At 34.1% G+C, this 12,473-nt stretch overlaps 1 protein-coding gene across 1 annotated transcript in view; it reads left to right on the top strand.

Moving 5' to 3' along the window:
* Window positions 1–12,026, top strand: part of LOC134249059 (protein mono-ADP-ribosyltransferase PARP14-like) — a 31,266-nt gene extending 19,240 nt beyond the window's left edge. Inside the window, 6 exon segments of the mRNA XM_062731416.1 lie at window positions 2,194–2,418; window positions 3,282–3,484; window positions 7,765–8,170; window positions 9,366–9,523; window positions 9,646–9,823; window positions 11,700–12,026. Coding sequence (XP_062587400.1) covers window positions 2,194–2,418; window positions 3,282–3,484; window positions 7,765–8,170; window positions 9,366–9,523; window positions 9,646–9,823; window positions 11,700–11,998 — 1,469 coding nt within the window. The 3' untranslated portion in view covers window positions 11,999–12,026.
* Window positions 12,027–12,473: the final 447 nt, after the last annotated feature.

The raw sequence follows: 12,473 nt of genomic DNA, 5'->3' as shown, positions 1-12,473 counted from the left end.
GTTGTTAGGGACGCTTAAATGTGAAAGCTGGAAGATGAGGGTAGAGTGGTTGTCGTTTTCTTCAAGGACAAGTTGCCTGTACTTAGAAATAGGCCGCTATTTTCGTTTAATTCATTGTTGAGCTAATTATTTATATCGTATAAGAGCCTCCGTACATTTTCCTAGTGTAAAAGTAATTCGTCAACTGTAAAAGTCAGCGCTTCTCGTAAAAGTCCACTATGAGATTATCAAGGAAAAGCAAAAGTGTGATAGGTTATTAAAATATCTTTTAAGAACAAGTTGGCCAAAAATGCTAAATATATAGTGGAATGTAGTTCAAATCATGGATTCGGATGCAGGTTACGCTGAATATTTCTTTCATCATTACAATATACTATCGTATTCTGCCTGGTACAGGCAGATAGCTAACCAAATCTACTCGCAGTAGGCATTGTAAACACATGAAGTCAAAGTCACACGAAAAACAAGTTTATTATCCTCTGGTGTGTGGGTCATGTAAATACAGCACAGGTATGCCTGAGTGAGTGTGAGCAAACGTATGCGTATGATGTATGATGGTAAAAAACTACCAAAAAAAATACGAACAAAAGCTTACAAATAATGTACTAAAAGTTGTAAAACAGAGATAGTACACTGTATTTAAACACAAAAAGGTATTACAAATAATGTGACCAAAATGGCGTTCCATACTTTAGAGAATGTTTGACCTTTCAGAAAAAACTTTATTTACATGGGAAACTTTAGAAAATACATTCAAATAATGTGAAAATATAGCTCAAAAATAACATAAAAAGACTTACATAGTGGATTTAGGCACTCAAAATGTAGGATGCATGGTGATTTACACAAAAAATAATAGCCACACTGGGGCTGGTCAAGCAGGTAAACAGGAAGTGAGTAAAATGTAGTTAACTCATACCAAAAATAGTAACAGAGTTACACTAGTTAAGTCATACCAAGATTCAGTTTACCATGTAAGTTTTCAACAATAATAATAATACATATGATAGGCAACACATATAGAGATATAAAGGACGAGATAGGGTAAGAGCCAAATCTGGCCCCTTATTTGATATAAAAATCAGAACACTGGTAAAATTGTAATAGTTTGTAGTTAAGAAGTTAAAATGATGCTTACTTTAAGACAAGCACTAATTTTGATTCAAAGCTTACATGGAAGCCACTAGAGGGTGCAGAAATAGGACATTTTCCCGAATTTTCTCAATTCTGGTGGAATTTCATCATATTTGGGATACATTTCTCTTCGGAAAACATAGAGCACAGGCTTGCCTATCTGAGATTTTTACACATATACTGCATCTGATATCAGTGTATAAAATATATAAATTTGGTAGATAGGCAAGCGTGTGCTCTATGTTTTCCGAAAGAAAATGTGCTGTAAAATTCATGAAATGTTGCATAAAAATGAGAAATATCGAAAATTGACCTATTTCCTGACCTCACTGTGACCCCTGTATATTCTAATTCTTAAAACCAACACTCATTTTGTTGCAGGGGTGAAAACAGGTTTTTATTGATAATTTGTTGGATCATTCTGAAAGACAACCAAAATCGGGGGCCAAATACTTGTCTTACCCTATCTTGTCCTTTGGGTTGGTCACGAGATTAAATTGACTTCCTAATGAATTTAATCTCGTACCAAACCGTATTTATAGTCCGAAAGATGTTTTAAAATGATACCTTATTACTTATATTAATTTTACATTTGTGACTTATTCAAATTTTAACTTTGCCTGATTGTGATTTTAACGTGTGAAGATGCATTATTTTTCAAACCCAACGGCATGAGTATAATCCGTTGAACGCGCGCCGACCCTTTATGACGTCACTGAGAAATTACGTCAAACATTTATCAATGTGCACATCTATGACCTCTTGACCCCATACCTGTATTTATACAGTTATAGATACGCATTGCTTTCAGTAGTGTTATATAAAGGAAAACATTTGCAAATGTAAATGTATAATAATATTCTTTGAACAGATTGCAAAAACCTTTAAAAAGATAGGAAATAATAACTGATCTTTGAATTTATTTAAAAATTTCTTTCGAGACATAAAAACAACCTTTGTATAATTTGATCACATCATTAACCCTTTGAGACTTTTTTTAATAAAAAAATGTTTCATAGAAATGGTAAGAGTGATGTCTTTGCTATTGATATTATTTAGGGAAGCAAGGGAGAAAAATTGAGGACTTTGCGCAAGACGTATTCTACGCATTGAAAAAAATGTCATCTGAAGTGAAGAATCTTTCCGAAGTTCATATAATAATCTTCAATCAGAATCAAGTTTCACAGTTCATTGAAGAGATCGGAAAGTGTTTTGAATCGCAAGGATCAAAACCAAAGGGTTGGTTTACAGGAAAATGGAAAGCAGTTAAAAAATATCTGACTGGTAAGAATTTAGAACTTGAATTAGAAAACGTATTTCCAAATATCCTACCGCACATGTGTCTTTTTATGCATGTAATTTGTGAATGGAAAAGGCAAATAAATCTTCGTATAAAATTGCCAACCAGAAAATATAAAGTCCAATGATAATGAATGCTTGATATCCCTATTACTTCGCGGAACTATTTTGCATTGGAGATAGGAAACGTCTGTTAGATGGAGACAAATGGAGCAGTAAAAATTGGCCTTGCTTCGTACTTTCGGCATAAAATTGTTTAAGTCATCCCATTGTCCCTTCTGTAAAGAATGTCATGTGCTCCAGAAATCTTGCTATATCAAAAGCTTTCTTGACCCCCCCCCCCCCCCCTGCAAAAGAGAGGTAATAAGATAACTAAAAGGTACTCGCGGACTTACGTATTTAAATGTTTACTAGACAATAGCTATATTTCTTACCTCTAAGTATTAATCACTTATTTCAATCGCATCATCTCGGGTCTTTCCGTCAGAGGTCGGAAAAACAACCTCGAATGTATTAACATCACTGGATGTTTTTTTTTTTTTTTTTAAAAATTATGTATTTCCTGTTTATTCAAATATAGGATAGATTGAGTAAGAAGTCCTTTTTATGGTATATTTTACGAGGTAATATCATTACATTGAATAAACTTAAACTCCATATTCCACAGAAAAAATGTCTCCATGCATTTATTTCCAAGATCGTGAAAAAGGAGGGTTGTAATGGCGGCTACCATAAACATTCGAGGTCGTTTTTCCGCAGGTCGGAAAGGCCCGAGAAGCAGCGATTGCACTTATTTATTCACAATTTAAATTACTCTAAGGCAAATTTTCTTATCATCTTATCTACAGGTGTAAAGGGTGACAGTGCCAGGCGGTGGGAGCCAGTTTTGACCACAAAGCCTGATGATCTATCATCAGTTACCATAATAGTTTTCGCAGATGATGAGAAAAATCATGATGCTGGACTAAAAAGACTTGAGAAATTAGTTAATGATGACTTTAAAAGCAGAGAAATTGAGGATCCTGTGATTTCTCACCTTTCTCAAGAGCAGGTTAGTAAATCATACAGATAATCAGTCTACAACTGCAATCCATCTTAAATGGGTGCTAATGGGGATAGATTATTAGCTTACTCATATGGAAACGCCACCACTTGCCGGTGGAGAGCTGTGAAGAATGGAGGCGTACAAGGCAAGGTCAATCCCCCGCTTTGAGAAAAGACTGTTTTCAATTCTAAGTTATATTTTTTAAACTCATAATGTTTAAATCATCTTTTACACATTCAATTCTGTATTTCATTGTTTTAATATTTTATTAATAATTTATTTCTCACTCATGTTTTTAAGATATGTGAAAACAAAAAAGAAAAAGCTTTACGCATGGTTCGAACTCTCTCCATAGCGCAGGGTTTGTTCCAGGACCGACTGCTTTCACCAATACGCTACGATGTATATGTATTATACTGACGTCTGTCAGTGTGATTTTTATGAACGGGTTTGTTGAAGCGTATATTTTTTTCAGAAATTTTCGATTTTTATATAGAATGGGTTCAGATTCCATTTTTGGACAAAAGAAATAGATTTCACATTTATGTTTCCATCATATAAGCGTTGACGAAGAATGGAGGCTTGACTCATTCATGTTCAAAGTACAGTTGATATAGTACTAGTTAACCCATTTTCCACTGAATATGCTTGAGTGTCAACTTTGAAATAAAGATTATCAAATAATAAGTCCTTAAGTAAAATAAAATGATAAAATGTTTTGAAGATGACTGAAAATATGATCTTAGAAAAATATAACTTTTCTGTGAATTTTGAAAATTGAGAAACATTTGTCTAAAAGCGGGGGATTTCCACGCCTTATACGCCTTCTTTTTTTGTATTATACTAGGTACTCAGGGCCATTGAGCAGGTAGGGATCTTTTTCGTGCCAGCAACTACTGCGAAACGGGACCTCGGATTATCTCTTCCGAAGGACCGGTCTCCACGTCCCAAAGTGGGATTCGAACCCGCGACGTAAGGATTGACTCCTTTCTTCGCGACTCTAGAGCAGACCTCATAACCACTGCGCCACGCGAACGACGAACTTCCATTTTACTATCTGACGATGAATAATTATAATAATCGAAAACTATACTTTACTTCTACATTACACCGGTAGCCTAGTGGTAGAGCGTTCGCTTCGTGATCGGGAGGCCCGGGTTCGATTCTCGATCGCGGCGCAACGTCATACCTAAGACGTAAACAAAGGTAGTGATTGTTCCTTCGCCAAGCTCTCGGCACTAGAAGAGAAAATCACGGGTCTTTCGAATATGACCTTAAAAACGTAGGTCCCGTGTCACGGTAAGCGTTGGCACGATAAAGTACCCTCACTGCTCAATGGCCCTGAGTGCCGAGTATAGGTCTAAATTTGAAGCCCTTCACCGGCATCGGTGACGTCTCCATATGAGTGAAAAATTCTCAAGAGGGACGTTAAACAATATCCAATCAATCAATCAATCTACATCACACTACAAACTCCTAAGAATAATAAGGCCAGTGCATAAAATATAAGAAAAAAATAAATTGGGAACTGAATTCGGTTTTTTTTACCCCATTTCACCCCCAGAATGAAAATAAAAATCCCCAAAACCCTATTGTAAATCTACAGGACACCACTGATTATCTTCCAAATGATAATTAAACTATTTTGTAAAACGCAAGAGGAGTTCTGGAAATTTGTTTCATTTTCAAAACGGTTTTGCCCCCTATTTCAAATTTGAATTTCCAAAACTCCTGCTTTAATTCATTTTATCATGGATTTTTTTACCTTGATTATCGGTTTTTCATATTTTATTTCTTAAATTTCTACATGTAGAATTTTGTATCTAACGAAGCTTAGTATAAATATAGAGAATAATATCATAAATCTTTTCCTTTGATCCATATGTTCAAACCATAGTAAAAAATATACATGTAAGCTCTCATTAGAGACTTCTGATATTTTTTTCAGCTTCTTATACTCCCCTCTTGAAAAGTTTGGAGGCTTTATAGTGATCGAGATATCCACCCTTCCATCTGTTACGCTTTGGGGTACCAATCTCTTATCTGCAACTTCTCTTATAGCATTAATGCATTTATGAGACCTTTACAGAATCTTTGTTACATAGTGCCATTGCACCTTTTTAGGTCACCTGAGTAAACTCAGGGACCTATTGCTATCCGTTTTCGTCCGTCGTCGTGCGTCATGCGTCGTCCGTTAACATTTGAACATTTTCAGCTTCTTCTCTGCAACCACTGGCACAAAGCATCTATGGGTAAAGGGGAACAAAAATTGTGAATTTCATGATCCTTGCCCCCCTGGGGCCTAGGGGGGGGGCCAAAACCACTAAAATTAATGCAATCTTTAAAAATCTTCTTCTTTACTCCTGGACATCAAGCAGTCAAACTGTTTGCATGATTGTAATCAGCAATGAGTCTTCTACCTAAATTGTGAAATTCATGGCCCTGGGGTCAGGGGTTCTAGTGCTAGGGCGGGGCTAAATAAGTAGGTAGTGAAAATGCATTATTTCTTTGAAAATCTTCTTCTCTGCTCCTGGGTATTAAATAAACCAACTAAGTACATAGTTATGATGAGCAAGAGTGCCTCTACCAAAATTGTGAATTTTATGGCCCCAGGGTTAGGGGTTCTGGTGTTAGGGTGGGGCTCTATTGATTATATATAGTGAAAATACATGATTTCTTTGAAAATCTTCTTCTCTGCTCCTGGGTATTAAATCAACTAACTAAGTACATAGTTATGATGAGCAAGAGTGCCTCTACCAAAATTGTGCCCCAGTGTCAGGGGTTCTTGTTTTAGGGGGGGGGGGGGGGCTAATGATTGTATAGTGAAATGCATGAATTCTTTGAACATCTTATCCTTTGCTCCTGGTTAATATACTAATGATATAATTACATATTTAAGGCCAGGATTTATTTTATTTTCAGTTTTACACACCCTCCGCTCAAGGTTTTGAATTTTCAGGAAAAAAAAAACAAATTTTGGTCGAGATCGAGATTTCAAATTTACGAACTTGCACTTCCGGTTTTGATGAAACAATGAAACGGCGGGTAAATAAAGCTAGATGGTCTGAGAAGATAGCTTGGTTTAGTGTAAAATTCTTCGATACGAGTGCCATTCAAAACGTTTCACCCGTTCAAAGGACAAATAAAATGCTGACTACTTTGTTGCACAATGACACGCTGGTGAGATAATTATGTATTCGTTTCAAAAGTATCTGTCTGTAAATTATTTTCCTCCCCCAGGTTTTAAACTGCCCATGGTAGCTATTGCATATTGCCAGCGACATTTTTTAGGACTCTGTTATAGCTTACAGTCTAAGCATCATTCTTCGGAAAAGGGTTGCTTATGCATCAGATGTAAAGAATAAAACTATGGGAGAAGTTAAGTCCATTTGAGAAAGAAATAAACAATAACCTGAAGAAATAAAAAAAAAAAATCAGCTATTAAAAGGCAAGAATATACAAATATATACAGGCATGTAGTATCATTTGTATCAGCCAGAAAAATTATTTTACACTTAATTGAAAAAATGTTCACTCTACTCCCCAATTCATCCCTGTCTGTTTTATGATAGGAATTATAATTTTAGGCATCAAGTAAATTTTAGAACAATGTCTACACATTTAACTAACACATATTTAAAAAAACTTTTATTCTCATGTTCATAAATAAACCTGAACATAAAAAAAATGCTGGCCTTATAATGAAGAAAGGGGCCTCTTTCAAAATAGATAATTTCAGGGCCGCTGGGTCAGGGGTACCAGGGAGATACTTTGACTAAAAATAAATTAATGCTTTGAAATATGTCCTTTGATAAGCAATGGTGCCTCCTTCAAAATTTGTGAATTGTATGAATTTTGGATTGAACCAAATACAATTGCTGAAAAGTTGTTACATGATACTCAAGTGACCTATAAGGCCCGTGGGCATCTTGTTTTATTTTATAATCCAACACTTATTTGGTTTCCCGTAGAAAATCTGGAATTTGCGATTCTTTCTATAACATTGCAACTTACTTATCTCATCCGCTACTCCTGCTATCCACTGAATAAAAATTAATGTTACTTTCATAGATCTTTACATACATGTACATGTAATGTCATTGTGCACCTGTTATTCCACTCTTTAATCAAACACATATTTCGGTTTTCCCAAAACAAAATCTGATATTGCTACTATAATCATATGAGAGGTGGGGTATCATTTTTTGAGTTCAGCGCTAATAACAGTCAGTTCCTCTAATTTTCTTATTTAATTATCTTCAATTAAAGAAGTACTTTTTTGACAGTTTAAAGCTATACAAAACTTAAAGAACGAGTTTGATGTGGAAGTTTGTATAAATAAAGAAAAAAGAATTGTAACTCTCCATGGAACCAATGAAGCCTTATTAGAAGCTACTAATATTGTTAAGGATTTGCTGCGAAATGTTGATCGGAATATAATTGAGGCTGAGTATATATCAGATGTCGTGACGTGGTATTACGTTGAAAATGATTTGGGCGAAAACAAACTCCAAGAATACCCAAAGAACATAAATTCCCTTGTGGAAAAAGCTTATCGCAATAAGGAGCCAAGTGTCAGTTTCCGTGATGAGAAGAAGACGCAATACATCATCGATTTTTCCAAAATGGAGGAGTACCCGATCGACGATCCTAGAGATGTCGTGACTGTGACTAGACGAGACAAAATTAAAGGTATAAATGCTTTTTTCTAGTCGAAGTCGAGATGAGCTTATGCTATACCCCCGACGTTGGCATTGGTGTCCCAGGTTAAAGTTTTAGGAGCAAGTCCATTCCCAAGTTACTATAAGCCGTATCTAAACCAAACTTGCATGGATGATACATCTAGGGATGGAAACTTCCAGACTTGCTTTGGATGCTAAATCTGACCTACATTTTCCTGATGAGTGACCAGGTTTTACAATCCTTTATAAACCACCGATATTGAACATCCTTTAAATGCTGTTTTTATATTCATATGGTATCACAAGCCTTTAATATTTTGTCACGTTTATTTCATTTTAATCATAAGATGAACTCCTTGTCAATGTAGAATTTCCAACAACGACAATTTTTGAATGAAATATTAAGAAATGTATTTTGAATTTTCGATAGTTACAACAAATGAAATGAAAAAAAGACACTCTAACTTTGATTTTCTGACACAATAAACCTCGATGAAGTCTCTATACAATTGCATTGATAACAACGGACAATATACTGTACATTTATTACATGATAGTGAGGGAGACATGAAGATTTCTTCGCTCATAAAAATCATATTTCTCGAGGGCCCGTTCTTTCCACGGGGGGAAGTATTCTTCATGTCTCCCACCCTATCACTAATTAACTGTTTATTATAATGATTCGAACACAATGCAGAAAATATAAAGAAAGATCAAATGAATAAAGTGAACATTTAATAAGAACAATATGAAACAGCTCTAAGTAATACCACTTCAGCCGTGTTTCAGAAAAAATCCTTCGTGACTTACACACCAGCAATATTCGAACCCACCCATGAGAACACTATTCTAAATCGACATAATCAATCAACGATATAAAAAATCTGATTCAGTCCTAACCCTATTAGTCAATGCATTATGACGTCACCATCGTGAAATACGTTCTTTTGTTGCAAGGAAAAAAAAAACGAAGGCCAAGAGACTGGCTCGAGCAATCAGATTCCTTTTTACTAGTGATTAGTTATATGAATTATGATAATATACATAATCACCGAGGATCAATGTTTCACTGACACATAATGTATCTGAACGCTGATTTGAGCTGAATCTCATTTTAAACATTTTTAAAAAAAATTGTTTAATAAAAAAATTCATTGGTGCACAGATAATGATTATTCTTAAATTATCGCTGTTCATCTAATCAGATTCTACTTTTGAGCCACCATCTGAATGGACAAATATGAAGGAGTCAGAAAATCTTTTGGTTGTTCCAGTTCCCAACGGATCACTGGAGTATCTAAATGTTATCGACAGATTTCAAAGGGAATTGAGGTCAAAGGGAATAAAATCTGACATCATTAAAGTAGGTGACAGTATTCATATATAGTTTGATTGTGATAAAAATAACAGTAGATGATGCATTTCACAGCTCAGAAATGATATTTTTGTGAAATATTCAAGATTTATAAAATTTGTTTTATACAGTTGGAGAGAATACAGAACAAGATGTTGTACCAGCAATATGTGGCCAAAAAGAAGTTGTTAGATACTCAGAACCCCTCCAGTACACAGAACGAAAGAGAACTTTGGCATGGTACTGCCCCAGGAGCAGTCAACAGCATCAACGCCTTAGGATTCAACAGGAGCTACTGTGGGGCTAATGGTAAATAATTTCTTGACTCTTCTAAATCTTATTTTATCAAAATATTATTTCCTATGATATTGCCTGCAGAAAGTCTTAGCCTCAAATAAAATCTATCAAGATTCATTGCTCTGACCTTCTTTAGAAAAATATATGATAACAAGCTTATTAAAACACCCAAAGATACTCTTGACAAGGAATCAGCAATGAGGATTTCTTGAATGCCCTCGATATCAATAAATATATACTAAAAAAAGACCTGGTTCGACACACGTTTACATTGTGATACATGTATGTATAAACAGCTTCGGATTTGCCAAGTTATTTTATATGGTTTTATCTCTCTGTCGCTTTTTAAAAAGTCCGAGTGCGTTCAAATAGCATGTTTGAAAATGTGATTAATTTGTTTCTCTTTACTCGGCCTATTAACTTTGTTTTACATGTAACGACATACCACCAATCATACATTTATCTGACTTTGTTCAAAGTTCAAGATAAAGTAGGTCATGTAGTCAGGGCAATGTTAATTAAGTCCTGTTTCAATTTAAGTGAATGCTATTAAATAAATATCAATCCCTAATTTTTGTTTTAGGTGTTAACACTGTCACAACGATCAAAAAAGTTCTATGTAATTTCTTAGAAAGATTGTAATGGCATTTAAATAAAATCACTTTTCTATACGAGGGGTTATCAAAAAGTGAGTGGACTGAGGCTATAAAATAAGTAATATAGAAGCAGTGCTTTGAAAATTTATAAGGAAGATAAAACAAAAAATAAAGAAATGTTGAAAATCTTAGCTTGATACATTTATTATTTGCCAAATTATCATCAAATTAAAACGACATTTTTATGATCACCTGGTGCCTTCGTCGTTTAGTTTCATGACGTCCGTTATCGTCATTGTTTTTAAATGTCCGCTTTTTCTACGTCATGCACTAATTTTGAATACTAATATATTCCCTAGAGCTGAGTAAGGGCTTAAATCCATCTTGTTTATATGACTTTACAAGGAAATGAACGGCAAGTTCCAATGCGTATAATATTGCAAATGTATTTATACATAGAGAGAGATCCTTGCTCGATTGTACCAGCTTTTTATTTTTTATTTTTATTATTTTTTTTTTTGCTTTCTGGTGTTCAATAGCTACAACATATGATCAACGTCATTTTTGACGTGATTGATTTTTCACATCTTGACTACAAATCAACATTAACTGGGCATCCCTTTCCTCTTTGGATCTATTTTAGCATTAAAAAAACAAGCACCCTGGATACATATTATTTTTCTGTAGACAGTTGAAATATTTCCAAGGTCTAAATCAGTTTTTTCAGGGACAAAATTGTATAGAAAGTTTGGAAAAGGAAAAGGAACCCCCCACCTCTTTTACAATAAAATTTCACAGAACTTCCAAAATGAGGCAGAATTTCCTATTTTTGTGGAACAATAGTGTCCAAATACCCACCTGAGTCAACGGGATTTTAGGATGTCAATTGTTCTTAGCAAAAGAGTTTTTTTCTAAGTTCGAAAAAACGTCGTTTTCGAGGTTTCGCCGCCTTGGCATACCAATGCTTACAAAAACTGTTAATTTGCCTATTTATTTAAAAAAAAATTATGATTTGCAGTTTATTCTTAAGATTGAAAAGATGATGCTTACTATATATTTTAAAATTTATTGATGTAGCTAATGCGGTATTAATTTTATTGCGCTAGTCCACGAACTTTTTGATACTAGTACCCTCTCGAAAGGTGTTACAGTTACAATTTTTCTTTCTCTATTTGCAATGTTTTATTTTGTTATTAACGAAAGATTGTTGAATATAACTACTAATTTCTTTAATGACAGAAATAAGTAAAATTCAAAATAGTTTTATTGATTATTTTAATTACATTTTCCAGCTGCTCTTCATGGCAATGGCGTTTATTTTGCCGTAAATGCTGATTACTCAGCTCATGATACCTATTCTAAGCCTGATCCCAATGGACACAAAAGAGTTTATTTATGCAAGGTCCTGACAGGCGAGTTTACACTTGGAGAAGAAAAAATGAGGGTACCGCCAGCCAAAGATAAAAGACAGCCTCATATTTTATATGATTCTGTGGTATATCCTCTACCAAATCCCCTGATGTACATCATTTTTAATGACACTCAGGGATATCCATCTTACCTGATTACTTTTGTTAAAAGAAATAATTGAAAACAATCTGAAGAGCAAAATAAAACAAGTGGATTTTTTTTCTAATAAATAGGTAGGAGTTATGATATCGTATATTCAAAATAATCGACATGGCATCTATTGGATAATTAGTTTTATCATCGCAAAGATTTGTTTATAAGGAAATTTGAGGATTGTGTGTTTTTACATTTGCTTTTGTCCTTTTTTATTTAAATGAAAAAATATGATTAATTAAAATTCAAAACATTAATTCAGTATTAGAGAAATAAGAAATTATTGAAGCTAATATGCTAATCAGGATGATATAAAATTAGGAAGAAGTTGTGGGTTTTGCAATGACAACAAAGGCTTTTTCACACTATGCATTATTTAATAATTAAAGGAAGTAAAAAAAATATCATTTGCACATAAGCTTTCAAAGAATGTAATTTTTTCTTAATTTCTTAATTACACACGTGTTTATATATTTTGTATATTCCATGATCGATTTTAATTT

This window comes from Saccostrea cucullata, unplaced genomic scaffold (genome assembly GCF_032062105.1).
Source record: "Saccostrea cucullata isolate Sc308-1 unplaced genomic scaffold, CSIRO_AGI_Scuc_v1 ctg1827, whole genome shotgun sequence".
NCBI classification, from domain to species: domain Eukaryota; kingdom Metazoa; phylum Mollusca; class Bivalvia; order Ostreida; family Ostreidae; genus Saccostrea; species Saccostrea cuccullata.
Note: the sequence above shows the minus strand (reverse complement) of the source record. Positions and strands in the feature narration are given on the sequence as shown.